This window comes from Boleophthalmus pectinirostris, unplaced genomic scaffold (assembly GCF_026225935.1).
Source record: "Boleophthalmus pectinirostris isolate CB_2022bp ecotype Guang Dong unplaced genomic scaffold, ASM2622593v1 HiC_scaffold_4, whole genome shotgun sequence".
Classification (NCBI taxonomy): domain Eukaryota; kingdom Metazoa; phylum Chordata; class Actinopteri; order Gobiiformes; family Gobiidae; genus Boleophthalmus; species Boleophthalmus pectinirostris.
Window position 1 is genome coordinate 28,221,026 of NW_026571353.1, and position 20,649 is coordinate 28,241,674.

At 36.4% G+C, this 20,649-nt stretch overlaps 1 protein-coding gene across 2 annotated transcripts in view; it reads right to left on the reverse strand.

Moving 5' to 3' along the window:
• The window catches only part of ipo11 (importin 11), a 280,362-nt gene that overhangs the window by 259,580 nt on the left and 133 nt on the right, over positions 1-20,649 (reverse strand). For both annotated transcript variants that reach the window (XM_055161532.1, XM_020932323.2), the window contains exons 2-3: positions 15,464-15,613; positions 8,793-8,893 (exon numbers count right to left, since the gene is read on the reverse strand). In XM_055161532.1, the coding sequence (XP_055017507.1) occupies positions 8,793-8,893; positions 15,464-15,601 (239 nt within the window). In that variant the 5' untranslated portion in view covers positions 15,602-15,613. The remainder of the gene's footprint in view (positions 1-8,792; positions 8,894-15,463; positions 15,614-20,649) is intronic.

Sequence of the window (20,649 nt, forward strand, 5' to 3'; positions counted from 1 at the left end):
ACCAGTATCTTGGTTGAGCCAAATAACTGCTGTAATAAGATTATTTACTGGCAGAAGTTGACTAAAAATGTCTCAAGGTTTAACACCTTAACCTTAATTTTTCATAGCCGTTCTGTTACTTAAAAGTACCATCTGATTTTTTCACCAGAACATGGCAGATACGAAACCTGTTCTCCCTTCACCTGGCCTTTATTGTGCTCTCTGGTCTTCTTCTGTCACACTATCAAACTGCAGTAATGTAGACAACATCGAGTGGTGATATGTCAGAATACAACCTAATCTAATTATAGATGTAGCTTTAAACAAATATGCATTGAGACCCACACGTTATTTTCCAGCTTCATCAATCCCCATGCTGGGAGGTACTTGGTAATAGTACTAAAGCAATTTCAGGCTGAAATTCTTAGAACGAGTCTGGTGATGATTTCTGGACTTAAAACAGGACAGCGTTTCTACCTTTGACGTCACAATCCTGAGAAAATTCAAACCCAACTAAAAACTTAATCAAAAGACATGGTCTGATTGTTATTGTTGTTGCTGTTGTAACCAGGCAAATCCAAAAAATTACTGACATATTTAGTTCAACATTGCCTATCCCACTTGGCATTGTAAAGCCCCTTGCCATTTTCGGTAAACAAAGATATAAATAACTTAATCACGGTATTAATGGAATCTGTATAACAACAACACGGGCTAGCAGATGGCAGGTCTGATCAGTAAGCCCTGGATAACACACATCCTTCTCATATTGTCTTTTCTGCTACATGACAAGACTCTACAAATCTGCAACAGAGGAGTGACGCGCACAGCCATGCTTCAATAAAATTTACTCCAGCGCAGCAGCGATGAGTGGGTGAGAGCGTGAAGGGGGAAAAGTGAAGGATGAATCATGTCTATGTCCCTGGGCGAAAGAGAGAGAAAAAGGAGGGACAGAGGAATTAGCGAAACAAGATTATTTTGGGTATCTGGCACAGGAAGGCTTTGAAATGAAGAAATGGTTTAAAGGGCCCATATTACACTATTATCTGATCCATGTTACAATGTTGTTTCTTATCAAAAACAAGATTTGTTTTATTCACACATGTTTAACACACACACCCTGCAAGTTCTTCTCTCAGACTGAAAACACTGTTCCACTTTGTGATGTCATGTGGCAATAGAGAGTGCTCCACTGTGTTTTTAAACTCCATACACCTTCACTAGAACCATTTGGATAATTTCAGTCTTGGAATTGCCAATAGCTACTGAATAAAAGGTAAAAGGTAGCTGTTAACTTGAAAACTAAAGTGTTGTTATATCACAAGATGGAAAAAAGCATTTTGAGCTTTGAAGATGTAGACAGACTAATAACAAAGAGTGTTTCCCTCAGAAAATTGGTTAGACAAGGCGGGGGGGATGATGACCATGACAGTTTTGCAAGGATTCACATGATTTGGAGGGACGTAGTCAAGGCGGGGGCCACTTAAAGTGCTACGGGCACACAGATAAAGGATTACTCTGTGATGGAAATTTATATTGTCGAAAGATTTCTCTCAATCTGTCTTTGTGTAAATGAATGTGATTTCTACCCAAGACCCAGACCATTTGCATGTGTAAAGGCTCAGCAGACACAACTGTCCCCACCGTACAGGAAACTGTGGGTCGTCTTAGCTAGAGGTGCACAAAAATATCAAAATATCAGGATATGGTATCATTTAATGTGATAATACAGTATTGATATTGTGGGCTGCTGTATCGATATATCGCCAAGAGTATTTTTTGGTATATTTTACTAAATTCTTTTGTTACTGCGCAACAGTTTTGTTGTTTGTTCAAAGGAAGGAAACGTTTATGCAACACATTTGACATATTCACTGTTTTGATGAGTAAAATGAGTGTGTTTCATATGAACTTTGCACAAGAAGTGGTTTAAGAAAGACTTTTAGTATCACAGCCATCATTTAGCCTTTATTTTTTATTGAACTGTATTGAATTGATTTGAAATATATACCGAACCGAAAGTGCACTGTATCGAGATATGTATCATATCATGGCCTATGCATTAAGGTATGTATCATATAGATTACTTCTTAATGATGCCTAGCCCTAGTCTTAGCTGGCCTCAAATGTATTTGTTAATTTAGTACAGGCTCTGAAACAAAAGTCACTCTGCTTTGATATGTAAGTAACTTGTATTTCTGTAAAAAATACTCAGGGCTCAAATGCTCTGGGACAGAGACTGGGGTCTAATGTTGTAGGGACAGACTGTTGGTGAGGATGTTGGTCTCTGGCCAGGGCAGGATTAAGTCCTGTCCATATCTGCTGTAAGAAGAGTAAACTTTGGTCTGTATGCCAAAAACTCATTGGGCCTCGCAAATGTATTAATTATTTATCATCAAGAGATATATAATTTTTTCCACAACAACTCAGACATGTGTGAATGACCAAAACATTACTAAAAGCTCAATTCTGCAAAATATAGGACCTTTTAACTCACTCAAGCCTTGAATGCAACTAAATGCATGATAACTCAAATGAGCATGAATGAACGGTTAATGGTTAAAGCTCTAAAAAGTGAAGTTTACATAATACTGACCTTTTAAGTTAAGGATTTTGATGAGGGAACAAAATGATAAACAAAATGATGACCTAAACTAAAATATTGCGCGCGGCTTAAATATTGTTATGAAAAAACGGTTCAAATCATTAGGAGAACTACGTCAGCTATCCTTTCTTAACTGTGCTAGCTGGGTGTAATTGGATTTGAGGTGTCACGACCCTGTTTCCTGATTATTTGAAGCGTTATTTGAAGTCTTGAGCGCTGGTGGAAAATTGTGGATTTAAGCATTTAATTAACAAATGGAAACAGTCCGTGAAATGCCAAGAATGTTGTATCCTATTCGCACAAATGTTGCCTTGTTGCATTTTCAGACTTAATTTTTTTATTTTTCCCGCAAAATCTGCCTCGTCATCATCTCTATAGGTTGTTAGGCTCATTGTTTGGTGAGGTGATATGCTGTTTTTGGATATTTAGAGTCTAATTTGTGGAACACTTAATGCATTCAGTTCAGGGTTTGTGCAATAAGGTTTTCCCTCATATAGAGCAATCATCATTTTTGAATCAATTTCTATTATTTTCTTACTTTTTTTTTTTTTAAACAAATAAAAAGAAGCTCAACAGTCAGCAAATGCTCAAGTAAATTTTCAATAAAATTTTCAGAAAATGTAAATACAGTATTAAGAGTACAATGGCATAGTGAAGGCTAACCAGCTACACTCCAACTAATATCCATGATGAAGTCCAAAAAGCACAAAGATACAAAAATAAGATTCAAATACAAGATACTACAAAATGCTTTAGAAACTTAGCGGTTTATAACATTTCAGAAACAGATTTTAAATAAAATTATAGGTCTTTTAGGCACAAGATCGAGCAAAATAAAATATTGGCCTGTGTTGGAGATTAAAAACTGATGATAAAACGTTAAAAAGTTCGAATATCTGCCCAGAATATCGGCCAAATGATATATAAGTCTATCTCTAGTAGGGGTGTGCAAAAATATCAAAATATCGATAAATTGTATCGTTTAATGTGAAGATACAGTATCGATATCGTGGGCTGCTGTATCGATATATCGCCAAGAGTATTTTATGGTATATTTTACTAAATTATTTTGTTACAGCGCTACAGTTTTGTTGCTTGTTTGGAGAAAGGGAAGTTTTTTTTATGCGACACATTTGACATTTTCACTTTTTTGACAATTAAAATGTTTTTGTTTCATATTCACCGGACACAAGAAGTGGTTTAACAAAGACTTAGTATCACAGCCATTTATTTTTAATTGAACCGTATTAAATCGATTTGAAATATATCGTATTGAATCGTATCGAATCAAAAGCTCACTGTATCGAGATATGTATCATATCGTGGCCTATGTATTGAGGTATGTATCGTATCGGCAACTTATTAATGATACCCAGCCCTAATCTCTAGTAGATATATCAGTTTATCTCTAGTATAAAGAAGTGAACTAAGCAAGTGTGACGTCACCCACAGCGTTCAGCTCCACTCAAATGAAGCTCGAGATGCTAACGGTTACAGGAGAGAATTTTAAGCCAGGCTCTATATTAGTGGATGAAAAACACCAGGATCATGTAGAGCAGATTAATATGAACATTTTAAGACCAAAAGCCCCACAGCAGCAGTTACAGACAGAGCGGTCACAATATTTCAATGCAAGTCAATGGGAGCCAGGGTCAGAAAGCGACGGAAGAGCCCAAATGTGAACTTCCTATTTGGCGCGCTAGTTAAGTCCATTTATATATACGGTCTATGGTAGCAGCGAAGCATTTTTACATAATATCGGAGAGAAGAGCAGTACTGAGTTGTATCCTTTGGCAAACCCAACAGCATAAGCCAGATCACATACAGTATGAAGACCTCCACTGGGATCACACTGAGGACACTTTGTAGACACTAATGAGGAGAGGGCGCCTCGTCACAAACCCACTACAACATTATGCACCTCCCAGCACAGTGCAGGAGTACGAGCAACAGATCCTTGTTTTGAGAACCCTGCAGGCAGTTCATCAGTAAAGCCCAGGAGGAGGAGGATGTTTTTAATTACAACTGGCACTTAAAAGGCCCATATTACACTATTTTCTGATCTGTAATAATGTTTCTTCATCAAAAACATACCCAGAGTTTTGTTTTTTTTTCATTCACACATGTTTAACACAAAACTCCTGCATATTTAGGCTGAGGTAGTCTCTCAAACAGAAAACACACTGTTCCACCTCGTGATGTCATGTGGTAATAGAAGAAGTGATCCACTCCATACACCTTCACTACAATCATTTGGATAATTTCAACCTTCGAACTTTCTATCTCTACCATATAACTTCAAAACCACTGCTTCATGACATAACAAGGTGGAACCAGGCATTTTGAGCTTTAGAAATGTAAACAGACATGGCTTAAAGTTGCTCAGTTTAAAGCAAGATTCAATTTTGCTTAATACTGGACTTTTACAAATCTCACAAAGCTTATGAATAATCAGTGCCCAAACCTGCAGAATAACACAATAACTCCATAGGGAATGGAAAATATCCTGACAGCACACGGACTTAATTACACATTTCTAAGAGAGCTGGATACAGTTTGTGCCTCTTCTTATGAAATCCTACTAGTTAATTTAATTGATTTGACATGTCTTACAAGCACAATATTAAAAAGTGAAACAATATTTCACTGCTACACTGTTAAATTATGATTTCACTAGACTATTTATATAATCAGCTGTCAGTTCAGGAGGATTTTAGCAGGTCAATTTAAACCTAACATAACAGTGTGTCCCTTCTCCACTTGAGTTTGCATTTCAGAGGCGACTCTCCAGGAAACAGCATTTCAGAAGCTTGTCATCGTTTGGACAATATTATGCTAATCTATGCAAGCATGAACTAGTGGTGTCCTAAAAGCCTATGAAGGCTGAATTTATTTCACACTGGGAGGAAATGTTAAAACATCCAGACATGACTCTATGCAAAACAGACTGCAACAATCCAATCCTGTATTACACTGATCCTTTTGGGAAAATAAAGGCACAGCTTAGAACATGGTATTATCATAAAAAGGTATAGTGCTATAAATACAGGTAAAAAAGCAAAGGTCCAACTGTGAAATAATGAAATTGCCAATTACCTTTAACGGCACCCTTTCAGTCTGAGAAAGGCTAAACTCATTAATTTTATGTGGAATAAAACAGGATATTTTGTTGTTTGTTGAGAAAATTATGGTACTTATGGTACTACAACGTTTGCTATTCGGTTTTTACAGTAATTCAAATTCTAATTTCAATTCAATTTTGATTAATCTTGCAGCCGTAATTGTTAGTTTCACTGTGAAATAATGAAATTGCCAACTACTTTATACGGTAACCTTTCAGTGTGAGAAAGGCTAAGCTCATTAACTTCAGATTAATCACAAAATGTCCTCTGTATTAAACCGGAGAAAAGAAAACAGGTGAAAAGGCCAGTTATTTTGCTGACGTCTGAGTGACGAACGTTTATAGAAAATGGCCATTAAAAGAAATACTTTTCAGACGTTTTAAAGGTTCTGTGAACTTTAAGTCTTGTTAGAATGTTGTTACTTTTTCAAAACTTATCTGGACTTGTGGTTTGTCTCATTCGCGCATGTTTGAGTAATTCTTTATTATTAGTCTGTTTACATCTCTAAAGCTCAAAATACTCTGTTCCACCTTGTGATGTCACGAAGCAATAGTTTTGTGAACGAAGCAATAGTTTTGTTAACAGTTACCTTTTAAATTTTGTTCAGTAGAGATTAGCAATGATCCAAAAGATTGTAAGGTGTATGGAGTTGAAAAAGTAGAGCACCACTGTGTAAACTCCGTACACCACACATGAACAAAATGGATTTAAATCAACACATTTTCAGGAGCCTGTGATCAATACAAGCGTCCATGGTCCTGTTTAGGTGTTTGATTTTCATCAAAATGTGACTGTTGGCTAATGTAAAACAGTAAAAATCAGATAATCTGTTGTAGTTCCACCTACATCAACTCTTGATTAAAGTCTAACAAAGCCTCAAACAGAGCAGAGCCTACAGTTAGCATCACACCCCCAGGGAATATGAATGACATTAGCTGCATATTATCAATAACTGGAAACTGAAACCCGTGACGAGGTCTGTGGAAGGATCCAAACTTGAGCTCAAACACAGTGAAGTTTTCTGAAACAGTCAGAGAGGCTAAAGGTGGGACTGGTGACCCGAGGCAGTGTCTCTGAGAAAGTCATTCCATTCAAATTCCACAAAAGATCCAGAGAGCCAAAGACCTCACAGACAGTATATGAAAGAAGTAAAGTGAATATAAAGTAGTCTTGTCCATGGGGCTGAATAATTTTTGAAATACATCCAACTGTGATTGCAATTGTGATTACATTTGCAATTTATGATTTCAAATGAATATTAAGTTCAGAGAGCACATTTTAAACTTGTCCAAGAACATTTGAGAACAGACTGAAATAAACTGAATTCAGAACTTCGAGAGATCTAAGTGATAGCAGGTTTATTTCTACTTAATAATGATACAGTATTTTGTTGTTTGCCATCGTTGCAGTTTGATAAGTGTGACATTGTCACAGTCCAATTGCCTTCCGCCTTAGTTATTTTATTCTGTGCAAAGAAAAGTTCCTCCATTAACAAATGTTTGGTCGGCACAAGTCAGATGATTCTCACCAGAATGTACTTACTGACAAAGTCCTACGAATCTAATGCTTTTCTAATAGTAAATGCCAACAGTGGAGTCAGCAGAGAAATTTAAAAAATTATAAATTAATAAAATATATTAATAAAATATACAGCTGCAGCAACTTATTGGATTGAGTGTGACTAATTATTGATTATCTATAACAGAGGTCTTCAACAGGGGGTACTGCAGGCAGGTCACAAAATCTTTGGTTGATTCTGGTGAACTGATTTTCAGTGGGTTCTGGATGTGCGCTCGTTTATCACATCTGTCTGTCTCTCTCTTCATTCCCTCGTCTCTCGCTCCCTGTCAAACTGCAAACACGTAGGCCCAGATTTTATCGTGTCCGCACATACTACCATGCATTGGGAAGAGGTCAGGCAACTTCATTACCAAGGCGTATTAACCAGGCTCCGCTCTCCGCCTTCTCTCTGTCCACAGAGTGACCAGAAGAGGAGGAGAAGAACAGGAGAGGAGGACGGAGTCATGTCTTTCATTTCGCTCCTCAGATCAGAATGACCGGAAAAGTTCAGCGTCCCAAATCTAACTCTTGTCCGTGCGCATTGTGCACTCTCTCATTTAATCAGATCATTAAAAGAAGTCACGCTTTGAGTTCATTTTAATCACAAAGTGCAGCTTAAACTTCAGGCCGGAATTATTTCTGTCATGAGGCTTAAACTGGAGACATTCAGCTCAGAATTTCAGAATAAGCCAGGACTTGTTGAGCGACTTTGATGAAATATTCCTCTAGTATTGAGCGTACAATAACAGAGTAGTTATGTTTATACATGACACTAGGCTCAATTTAATATAAAACACAATTGTATGCTATATATATAGTAGGGTGGTCCCTGCTCCAGCTCTCCATCAGTTTGGGGTTCCGAAGCCTGAAAAACGTTGATCTATACTTTATACTCTAACCAGTGATCTATAGTTGGCATATTTGACCAGAAACATGTTAAAATAAATAATAATAATAAAAGAAAAAGCTTAAGGTGTGGTAGAAATATAGTAATTGTCAAATAATCAAAAAAAAAAAAAGACAACCTGTTGCAGCCTTAGTAAAATCATTGTATTAGATATGCCAGGTTATTTCTTTGACAAGAAACAACAACAGGTCAGATCTGTGGAGAGGCTACCATCCTCACAGTAATGAGTGTTTTTCAAGGACTGTTTACTTGTTATTGTAAAATGCAAGATTTAATGCCATTCCAGTCAAAATGAAAAACATGGTTACATTAGGCACCTTTAACTTTTAAATAAACATATGTTCAGAAATGGAATTAATCTGGCAACTACACGAAAAGTCTAAATTGCAACCAGGAAGTATGAAATGCATTTTTGCAACTTCAATACTTCAAAATCCCCCAAAGTAAATGTGTCTACAACTGTGCAAAAATAACACTGTAAAACCTGGAGAAGCCTGGGGGAGATTAGCACTGATGAATGGATAGAGTAGACAAAGGCGGAGGAAAACAAGCATTAGGAGTGAAAGAGCTGATACAGAAATCCTGAAATATGAAGAGAGCCAGTGTGGATGCTACTCACTGCGGCGCAACCCTCCTCCAGTATCTGTCAATCCCGTTTTTGAAGTACAGCACCGCCAGCCACCTCACATTCACGTCCAGCATGTGGTTGTTGACGATGTTCTGTGGAAAAGGGAGAGCAGGTTAGTGTACGACTATTTTAATTATAAAGAATTAGGGGTTGGCCTGTCACGATAATTAATATACTAACTGTTTAATATATGAAAGCTGGAACAATACTTTAATAAATTTACTGATTGGATTTATATTGCGCCTTTCAAGACACTCAAAGCCCTTTACAGAGCATCCCCAGAATATTTTTTGGGGTCAGTATTTATCGGATATATTTTGTTTGCACGACTGAGAAATTTGGGGTTATTTTTTGGCTATATGATAATATTTAAGTCGTAAAAGACTGAATTTATAACTTCTCATTACAGATACAAACTTATACAGATACAAACTAAGAACTGAAAAGTTTCATTCTGCCATTTATTGATTTCAGCTCTTTTTTTTTTTTATATTGTACATTTAGAATAGTTTTAGAGGTTTAAATCTTGCTCTTGACAACATTTACTCCAGGGCCCGGTCAAGCAGTAAACAGCAAGGCCAAAAATTCAAGTTAATGCATCTGATATAAAAATGTATTCAACAGATACATATGTACTCTAGTTTATGAAACTGTTTATCTTTTTTCTGTACCATTTTTGGTTCTAAGGTTACATATGTTTTAAACAGACCATGTATGCAACATGGAACAAAAATTATTTCCAAAATTTCAAAGATCTGCAAATCATGTAAATAAATTGATGTGTTTCATCATATCTTGTGTTATTCGATCTTTGAACTGTTGATGAAGGTACATGATTTAAAAAAAAAAAAATTATGTAAAATGATAAAAATTAGCTTGGAAGGACTGACATATTTTATAGAAATAATTACCTTTCATTTTGAAGTAATATTAAAGTATTCGGAAGAAAAAAGCTGACAAATTATGCAAAATCATGCACCTTCTACTTGCTTGCACAATTTTCCCTCCATTACTTTTCCCTCCGTTACTATGACCTTTCTTAATAAAAAATATCATTACTCAAAAAGTAAGAGGTTTTTCAACCTAATCTTGTACTATATGGTAGAAAACTATATTAAGCAAATATTCAAACCAGTTTGTTAAGGATATGTAAGTGAGAACCGCTAGTTATCACTGTTTGTATTTATTGCCCCAAAAGTGCTGCATATTTCATTCCCTCTGTTACCGACATGAGTTTTTAAATTTTTTGTTAACAACTTGAAAGAATATCGCAGGGTTAACTTTACCCTGTTGGAGTGTTAACTCTTTCCTACATTCTGATACCTTACTTATTTCAATAGTCCCTCTAGTTTCTGAATAAGAGCTATTTGAATGTAAAAATCTGCCCCCGTTTCCCTCCGTTACAGCTTGACCGGACCCTCCAGCAGTATATCGCACTTTATCGTGTTATGGGGTAGGGAATAAATAAATAGCCTACACGTTACAGGATAAGCACAATAAAATCAAGCGCTTTATCTCAGAATTAGAAGTTTTATTGCCATTGTTATCTTTAATACAATAGTAAAACAAAGGTGTGGTTGCGCTCACCAGTTAAAGAGTCTTTACCTAATGTTGTTCCATGTATTGGGGCAAATATCTATGCAGTACAAGCAGATTTTAAGTTCTGTCTGTTTCCAGTCATGAAGCATTTTACTGACTCATCAGCAAGTGCCCTGCTAGAATGCTAACTGTTGCCAACTCAGCTCTCATCTCTAAAAGGTGTGACACAATCTTATAATAAACTCATCACAGTGAATAATTAGAACGCTCAGAATGCATAAGGTAAGTGAGGAATAGCTTTGGAGCATTGTAAATTGTTTTATAACGAAGTAGTTCTCTTTTCCCATTTTATAATACCGTAAAAATCAGGTACAGAGCCTTTAATATCAAATTTTTCAGAAGTATCCTGGTAACAATAATGAGAAGACGTTTTCGTAATCCATCAGAAGTGTTTCATCAAATGTATTAGTTTAGGTTTAAAAGCTCTACATAACTCCACAGATATGTTATAGCTTTGACTGGAATGTCCCCTAATAAGAGTTTAAACGCATCTATCTCCATGGAGACAAGCAAATGTTGTTGCCAAGTTACAGGTCAGATCTGTGGCCAAGTTATATTTAGTTGTGTGGAGTATTGCCATAACCTGAAAGTACATTCAAAGTCATTGGGTAACTTAAAGCAATATAGAGGGCTACAGTAATAGAGGAGATGGAAATCTTGGCACGTACAATCATTTTCAGATGATAGAAACTCCATTTTAATAGATACGAGTTTCATTTAGAGACATTAAGTACGTAGCAGAATTTCAATGTAATAGGCTGAAGTATTATGAGCCTGAACTTGAAGTTGTTAATAAGCGCACTAGATGAGCTAAGGTACTTTAGATTTATAATATAGTCATAAATACTAGTTATAAATAAAACACACAAAAAAATAATTTAAAATGAATTACACTTGTAGCCTGTCAAAGAGGGAAGTGCCATCATAGGCTGGTTTTCAGAAAGGATGACCTTGCAGACAACAGGGGTTAGGTTTTCATCAAATTAAAATTAACTGAGTGTGAAACTTTAGAACATGGTGAACTGGAGTTTGTAATATTTTGTACAAAAGCATAATAATTAATTTGTAATTTTTTATTAAAGAAAGAACATTTCAGGGTTCACTTAACTTTATTTTACATTTTTTAACAATGAGAAACGAAATTAAACAGCACTTTAGTTATAGGAACGCATGAAACTTAACCTGGAAAATGTGGGGCAAATATTTGTCTTATCAACGTAAATTCCTAGTTTTCAATAATTAATACACTTTAGACTTTGTTACTTCTTCAAAAACATACCTGGAATTTAGTTTTGCTTCAATAATCAGTCATCCTGCATTACTGAGTTGTCTACATGCCGAAAGCTTAAAATGCTCTGATCTACCTTGTGATGTCATGAAGCAGTTTTTGAGTTATTATTATTATTTATTTACCTCTCAGTTCCAGGGCAGAAATTATCCAAATGTTTCTAATGAAGGTGTACGGAGTTTACACAATGGATCGCTTCCTGTACCATGTGACATCACAAAGTGGAACAGTGCTTTCTGTTTGAGAAAAGAACTCCTAAACGCCTAAATATGCAACATTTGTGTGTTAAACATGAAGCAAAACACAACTCTAGGTTTGTTTGTGACGCAGAAACAACATTATAACATACATCAGAAAAAAGCTTAATGTGGGCCCTTCAAATTAAAGATGTGATGCTGCTAAAATTGTCGAAACCTGAAAAGATCAAAGCCAAAATTTGTGTTTTTATGAATTTGAGTGAAGTTGAAGTGCTGATGCTCCTCCGTCTCCATGGATACTCTATGACGACCAATAATTATCTGATTAGGCAACAACACAGCTGTACACAAAACCAGAGCACCTGCAACTGACCATTTTCATCAGCTCACCTTTTAGAAATACACAAACATGGCCCTGAATGCGCTTTGATTAAAGAGAATATCACAAAACGCAATTAAGCCACTGGTGACATTTTCAGACAGAACAAGTGCAGATGCAAATTTTAACACAATCTCACCAGACAAATGACTTGGTTGGAACTACAACAAGTGAGATGATTTGTATGTTTAAAAATACAGTTTTTTTCAGACAAGTCACACTTTTTTCATGGTTTGGGTGGTCCTGCAACTTATACTCCGGTGCGACATATATTAAAATGTTCACAATGACAGCCTCAAGAGGGCGCTCTAGGCTTGTGTGCCAGTATCTGCTTCTCCTTTTACTCCTGTACAGCTGTCACTTCACTCTACTGCACATGTCTCCTGCAGAAAGAGCCTCTGTCCTGTCTGTATCATGTCAGTCGATCGCACCATTACTTCTGTACCACTGAAAATTTTAAATTTAAACAAACTTGTAAAGACAAATGAGAAGACTGAACACAAATGCCCCCCCAAAAAAAATCATATTTTGCAGATTACAAGCTGCAAATAGTGAAATATGCAGCTGAAAAAGCTAATCGAGCAGCAGAAAGAAAGTTTGGAGTGAGCAAGAGACTTGTGACACAGGCAGCGTGCACCATACAACTTTCCTGGAAGTCACTGGATGGATTGACAAAGCTTGGACTTCAGTGACAACAGAAACAATCCTGTCAGGATTCAGAAAGGCCGGAATAATTCTAACTGGAACTGATGTTGAGTCTGACAACAGCTACACAGAAAAGGAAGAGGCGCTCCGTTTACCTCATGGATCTATGGTTTATCTCCGGAGGTCGCAAAGTTGCTCAGAAATGACACAGAGGATGAAGAATTTAATGGATTTAGTGATTTGGAGTGAGATGGAGAGTTTGGTAAACTTGTTCTGTTGTTTATGCTATAGTTTTTTGAATAACTGTTCATATGTTGCGTTAACATCTGGTTGTTCTCTGTTCCATTGTTATTACTATAACTTGCCTTTCAAAATGAAATGTCGGTTCCTGGTCACTGATTTTATAAAATAAATTTCCCCTAAAAGTACGACTTACAGTCCGGTGCAACTTGCCTGGTGTGACTTATAATCCGAAAAATAGGGTATATAAAATTACAATCACAAGCTACATAGCATTAGCCAATATTTTTTCAGTTAGTCAGTCACCTTCTTCATAGAAAATACATAATTCCTTACATCATACTAATACATTAAATGTCTTCTGTATGTATCTAAAATGTAGAAAGCAGTACAAATAAAGAAAAACAGTGAGAGCTACTTTAATATTATAGTATTATTAATGACGTACTGCGTTTTATGAATTACTTTCCATTAGAGGTCGCCTTTAGCTAAAAACTGTAATTTTTTTGTAAAAGATGAATGTGTTTATACATGCTCCCAGACGAACAATAAACTAAACAAAGCAAATGTCATTCTATTGTATTGCAAAGATCAATACAAGATATGTAGTGGGGGCTAGAGAGGGCTCTGGAAATGGGCAAAACCAGATGTGAATGAAATGTCAAAGGTTCACAGCTGAATTAATGTACAAATGCTTGAGTATTATTTCAATAAAAATCAATTCAATAAACGGCCAGCCATTCTTTTAAATTATACATGTATTTGCTCTCCTTCCTCTGAAAGAGGTTTGGGGCTAATCTTAATGCACAGTTATTTTTTACATCAGGAGGTTGTGTTTTGGCAAGAAGAGATGGGGAGATTTTGATGATACGTTCAAAACATGCGAGATTGATGCTTTTGTCTGGGGAGAAAACAAGCCTGGCTGGATAGGGCTAAGAAAGAATGACAATAGGCTCAAGAGGTGAGAGAGAAATGGACAATATTGTTTGGGAGGGATGTAAAATTTGGAATTTAAGGTCCCATATTTTCTTATCTATATAATTTCGTCCATACACCTTCACTACAATCATATGGATAATTTCAGGCTTGGAACTGCCTCTCTAGTACACAAAAGGTAAAAAGTAGCTGTTAACTTAAAAACTACCACTACACAGCATTTTGATCTTTGGTGGTGTAGACAGATTAATAATAAAGGGTACTCAAAGATGTGACTGTCAATTTTGCATAATATCCATTAAGTATAAAGTCTATGATTAAGAAAAAAACTATAGGGAAACCCATTAAGAGGTGTTATTTTAAGTTGCCGTAGGAATTCTGCACTTTTGTATATTATCTGAACCCCAACCAGGACATTTATCGCACAAACATCTGATGGATCGCCATAATATTTAGATATTTCTTAACGTCAATATTGCCGCTCCAAAAACGCTCTAAGATTTGTTGTGATGCCAGATGTAACCATATTATGTGATTGTGAAATACTGTGGCAATTACGTTGAAAAAAATGACAGAAAATGGTCCATAAGACATATGTTTGCAGACCGTACCATCAGTGCAGAGTTTGTGCATTTGGTTAAGCTCGAATGTGACGCCATATTTTTCTTCCAGACTCAAAAATTTTATTCAACATCGTTTTTTGCATTGTAGAGAATTGTAAATTGATAAGTTTAATGCCTTTTATAATTCCATAAATGTGTAATTTCTGAGCTGAAAAGATTATTCGATGAAACCCCTTTCTTATTTCTTTTTTTTTTTTTTTTATAATCTACGTTACATTGTATGGTCGATATCTGCTATATTGTTTTATGGAAAAACTCAATAAAGATATATATATTTGTAAAAAGCTAAGTTTAATGCCATACTGTGGAACATTCTAATCAAAGCAATAAAATCTCCAAAGACACAAGCAGAAGGCACAGCCAGAAAAGTTATATTGAGTAAATGAATAATATGCACTTTATCATTCACTTCAGTAATGCAAATGCCATCGCGAATATGCTTATGTCATACCTACTTAAAGTATTATAGTATTATATTATAAGACACAAGTTTTATTATATAATACTATAAGTCATATATACACTTTTATCCAGTACTTGCTGATTACACATTGGTCACGCTAAAACTGCATTCAGCATTTTAAGTGCAATGACAATAAACTGAATCTGGAAAAAAAAAAAATCTTAACTTTCCATAACAAATTAAACATTTAAATAATTAAAACTGTCTGAGCACTAAAAATACACTTTCTAAAGCAGGATGTAGGTGGTGTGTGTGCTATAAGCTGTGTGTGATTGTGTAATCGGTCCCTCACCAGGAGCACAGAGTAGAAGCCAGGCTGCGTCTCCCACTGCCTCAGCTGCTCCTCGGCTGGCTTCAGCACCGCCGTGTCCTGACTGGTGGCCTGGGTCAGGGCCTGGAGCACCACTGAGCTGGCACTGTCCATGTCCATGTCTGGGGATATCTGCAGCAAACACACATTTCATACAGAGGTTTATATAAAGGGGAAAGTTGTGCCCAAGTGCAACCAGCTGCAGTTTCAAGCACAAAACAAAGAGAAAACACTGTGAGCTCAACTACAAACTACCTTTAGAAATATTGTCAGACAAATAAACCTTTTTGCATTGTCTGTATCCCTTTTTGCCAGAGGTGCATACTAATCAGTCCCGTTCACTTGAGTAACTTTTTAAAGAAATTCTACTTTCCAGACAACTTTTCTAGTGAGTTCTTTAACTTCTACTTGTGTAAAATATTTACTGAAGTGCTCTTACTTGAGTACTTTTCCCACTGTGAGTAAGTCTAAGTGACAAAAGGTTTATGTTGACCATATGAAATGATTTGTGTTTTTTGGACCATAACTTCAAATATGATTTAGTTTAGTTTTTTCTTGTGTCTATCTTTGCAAATAGCAGATGTTGCACATTTATTCATGTTTTGCCTTCAAATTACTTTAACTTTAAATTATAATTCAGATGTTACCTTCCAAGATTTTTTGACACTTACCTGAGTCATTTCTTGGACCATTACTTTGTACTTGTACTTGAGTAATAACATTTTTGAAAGTAACGGTACTCTTACATGTCTGGTACTCTAACCACCTCTGCTTTTCACATTTTTATTCTACGTTATGAAATCTTTAACTGCTGTTTCGAGAAATTAAAAGAAAAATATTAACTGCTGTTGAATCAATCATGGCTCCTGTCTCATCCTGGTTTTCTAATGAGACAATTACCCGACTTAATGACTGGTAGTGTGACAGAAAACCTGAACCTCCTTAACTCACAAAGACCAAAGATTGTGTATTTTTATGAAGAAGTTTATATAAAGAGGAAACTTATACCAGAGTGAAACTGGCTGCAAAACAGTTTCAAACACAAAACAAGAAGAAAACACTGACTGAGAGCTCAACTACAAATTTGCTTAAAAAGAAAAGTCAGGTAAATAAACCTTTTTGCTTTGTCTGTTTCCACTTTTTGCCATTTTTATTCTAGATCAAGGAGCTCTGAAATCACTGACAGTGCTGAGCAGAAAGCAGCAAATACTCTAAATAAAGCAGGTCACAGCTGACACCGGGTGTAGTCATGTTGCAGACCAAGGAGCCGTTTCGCAGGTGCAAAAGGTGTTTCTGTTTCTCACAAACAAAAAGCACAGGCGCTAATACAAAGAGCTGGAGTCCTCACTGCAGCAATGAGCCCAATAGAGGCTTTAGAACAGAATTTAAAGGGCCCATATTACTCTATTTTCTGATCTATTTTATTACTCAAACCTGTGTGAATTAATCAAAACACAAGTCCGTGTATGTTTTTGATGAGGTAACAAGATTATAACATGGCTTAAACCCCACAAGAAGCCATTTGTTGTAACATAACACCTTTAACACAATATATTTAAATCAACATGTCATCCTTTATTGTTTTGAAAATCCAATATTAGCCAAAAACAGTGTATTAAAATGTCTCTGCTCCCCCTGCTCCCCGCTCTGAGTCACGCAGTCTTCAGAGTGCTATCACAATAAAAACTGCGTACATTCCTAACTGTGTATAACAAAATGACATCCGTATTGGTCAGTGGTCACGTTGGTGGTGATGCACTGAAGTTTACAATAAACATACCAAAAATATCTTAATACATTATGGAAGAAAATAATTTTTTTTAAAAACATAATGTGCTTCGTAATCATGGACAAATAAAGAGTTTTCAAAACTCCTAGTTACTAAATTCATAGTTCTAGGCACGACACATTTAGCCTAACTGATGGTTCAAGAAATTAAAGAAGAGTATTAACATTACAAATGAATTAAGATGTTTAATCAATTATGACTCCTGTCTCATCCTGGCTTACTAATGAGACAATTATTTGACTTAATGATGGTAGTCTGACAGCAAACCTGAACCTGAAATAGGTTACGCAGCCCAAAGATTACATAAGGCTGCCACCTAGAGGCCGTCTACTGCAACGTTTCACTTGATAATCCTATACAGATGAGATTTAGGACAGAGATGAATGAACTCTTGTCACACAACTGAGATGAATTTGTTTAATAAACAACTCATAAATAATTTATTCTAGAGCTCAAATACAAGGGTGCTACATGTCCTGTGTGGAGAGCTTGTCACGGTCTACTATAAACAAGAAGGCGGCTTTTGGTTACTAGAATCGACTCAAAAATATAAAGAATGTCAGAATAATATAACAAGTAATGTACACTTTACAGATGAGAGATGAAAAGGTGGGTTTTAGACACCGCTTGTGATCATTATCACAAACATGAACATGTAGCTTATAGCTTCTTTAACTTAGAGACATATAAGAGGATTATATTAATAAATGAGCCAGAAAAATTTGCATGACCCTGGGGTGACAGCGGCTCAGGCAGTTGATGTTGTCAAGATTCTCTGGGGGTGTGAAGCTAAATGAAAGCACTGCTCTGTTACAAGTTCTGTTACACAAGTTAAGACTTAATCTGATCTTTATTTTAACACCATCTGACCATAAAGGGCTGATGTAGCAAGACTGTCACATGTAAAATTACTGTCACAAGCTAGCTAGCAGTTTTTCAATTAGTCCCTCTCACCTTTGTTGAACTCCTAAACAGGACCATGAACACTTGAATGGATCACAGGCTCCTCAAATGTGTTATATAAATCCATTTTGTATTTTGTTTGACATACCTAACACGATAGCCGCCACATGCCACATAGGAAGTTTGCATGTGGCTCTTCCGGCTCCTACTGACCCTGGCTGCCATCAACATACACTGGAATATTGTGGCCCCTCTCAGTGTAACTGCTGCTGTCAGACTCATAATTTTGGTCTTAAAATACTCGTATTAAACCGCTTTACATGATCCTGTTTTTTTTTTTGGCTATTTTGTCCATCAAGAAAATTCTCTTCCTAATATAATAAATTCTCCCCTGTAAGTGCACACACACTCGCTTTGTCAAGTTTTTCATAGTCTATGATTCTGTCACCAAAGTTCCCACTCTTTTTCAGTGATACTAACATTCCATGACTTTTCCAGGATTTCCAGGACTGTGGGAATCCTGTGTCATAATGTGAACTGCTGAACTTTCCATCAATAGAGATACATGTAGAACACCACGAGCGTGATGACACTGCGAAGTATGAATAGCGAGAAGGTCACTGGGTAGACTACAGACGATTACAGCAACTCTGTGTCCAACAGTCAAGACACTTCGGTCCACTCATTTTTGCGAAGTGTGTAGTTAACGTTTGGTGGTGCCCGAAGAGGCAGCTGGGCCAATTTGACACAGTCCGCCCTGGGCAGTTGTGTTACAAGTGAATGAGCTGAACTGCTTTGGGAAGTTATTACTGTTAATAATAGTGGGCCATTATAATCTTAGTACACGCCTGCATACCAATTGAGAAATGAGTGACTACTTTAATTACGAGTCAAAGGTTTGGACACAGAAGCATACAGTACACACAGAAGACATCAGATATATGAAGTAAGATATATGGAATTATGTAGGAAAGTAAAGGTAAATAACTATAATATTTTTCGACAAAGCTACTTTGATTACTTTGAGGATTTCAGTGTGTCCCATAGTTTGTGAAGATTATGGTGGCACAAAGTCTCTCATAGAAGTTTATAATACAAAAACAACAGCAAAAAAGTACAATTTTGCTATGACAAGATATAGTTCAGTATATTTTAGGCTGGGCCACCACAGCCTCCTGTATTAATAGGTTATTAATAGGAAACACTGGGATTGGAATATAAAATATAAAAAAATAAGTTTAAGTTAAGAGTCATTTAAGGGTTTTTTTCTTTGCTACATAATTCCATATACCTCACTTCATATATTTGATGTGTTCTGTATGTCAAAAGTAGAAACTTATCAGAATAAAAAAAAATTGGATGAATGAGATGTTGTGTCCAAAGTTTTGACTGGTGGTGTATGTTGTGGTCAAACAATTGTAGAGATTCGGGGTAAGATGGACACAGTGAGATCATAACGTTTGCCATTTCTCATGATGTGATGTAATTGTAACATGTACCAGCTCCTGCCCCCCACTTGGGAGAGGACATCATTTTGGGGGGGCACAGTCTGCCCAGAAAGAGTTGACTGAACTACAACAGTTGAGCTGATTTGTGCGCTTATAAAAAGTCACAATCTAGCTAGTCTGCATTGATTCTCCTGGTTACTAATGAGTATTCCACCATAGAAACACATAAAAGTACACCCCTGAGTGTGAATTCACTGCCAACTATCAATAGAAAATATGCTACCATCACATTATACACAATATCAGCTGCACAAGTGAAGGCATTAGCAATTATCAGTCTGATTATGAAGTATGCGACCTTCATCTACTTCCATATTACTTGTGTAAAACATCCATTTGTATTCAATGCTTATAATATCCGAAACATGAGGCTCTTACAACGAGGTTACAACTAGCATGGCCTAAACTGAACTGCTACCATTAGCTGCATGTCAGATATTGGCAGAGTAGAGATGACAGCAGGACAACATCTTACCATGTCATAAACAACTAGTGAAATACTGCTGCTAATGCAGATGACAGCACCCTGGACATGTCTACTAAAGTCGTCTATTTTATCAATTTGGACCGGAATATCCTACGGGTAACTCAGGATCAGACATCCACTCGAAACAGCCAAAGACGCTGACTGGTTTCTGTACATTTAACTTTAAGAAAATGTCATAATGGCCTGTAATAAACTGTGTATTTCATGTAAAAGCAGGTCATCAGGGAGGTAACATTACCACAAGATTACAGCAAGAGATACGTTTTAGTTGGAGTAGCATTTCCACAGACAGTGCGGTCTGTCGCACAGTGTATGCATGCCGTGCATTGAGTAAAATAACACACTCTGGACATGCACTAGATGCTCGTCAACAGCGCTAACTTTGAGCTAGCTCGTAAGCTAAAGTAAAAGCAGAGTAGCATGGCCGACACAGTGGTGTTACTTATAAATTGTGCCTATCTTGAATAAATCTTATATTCTG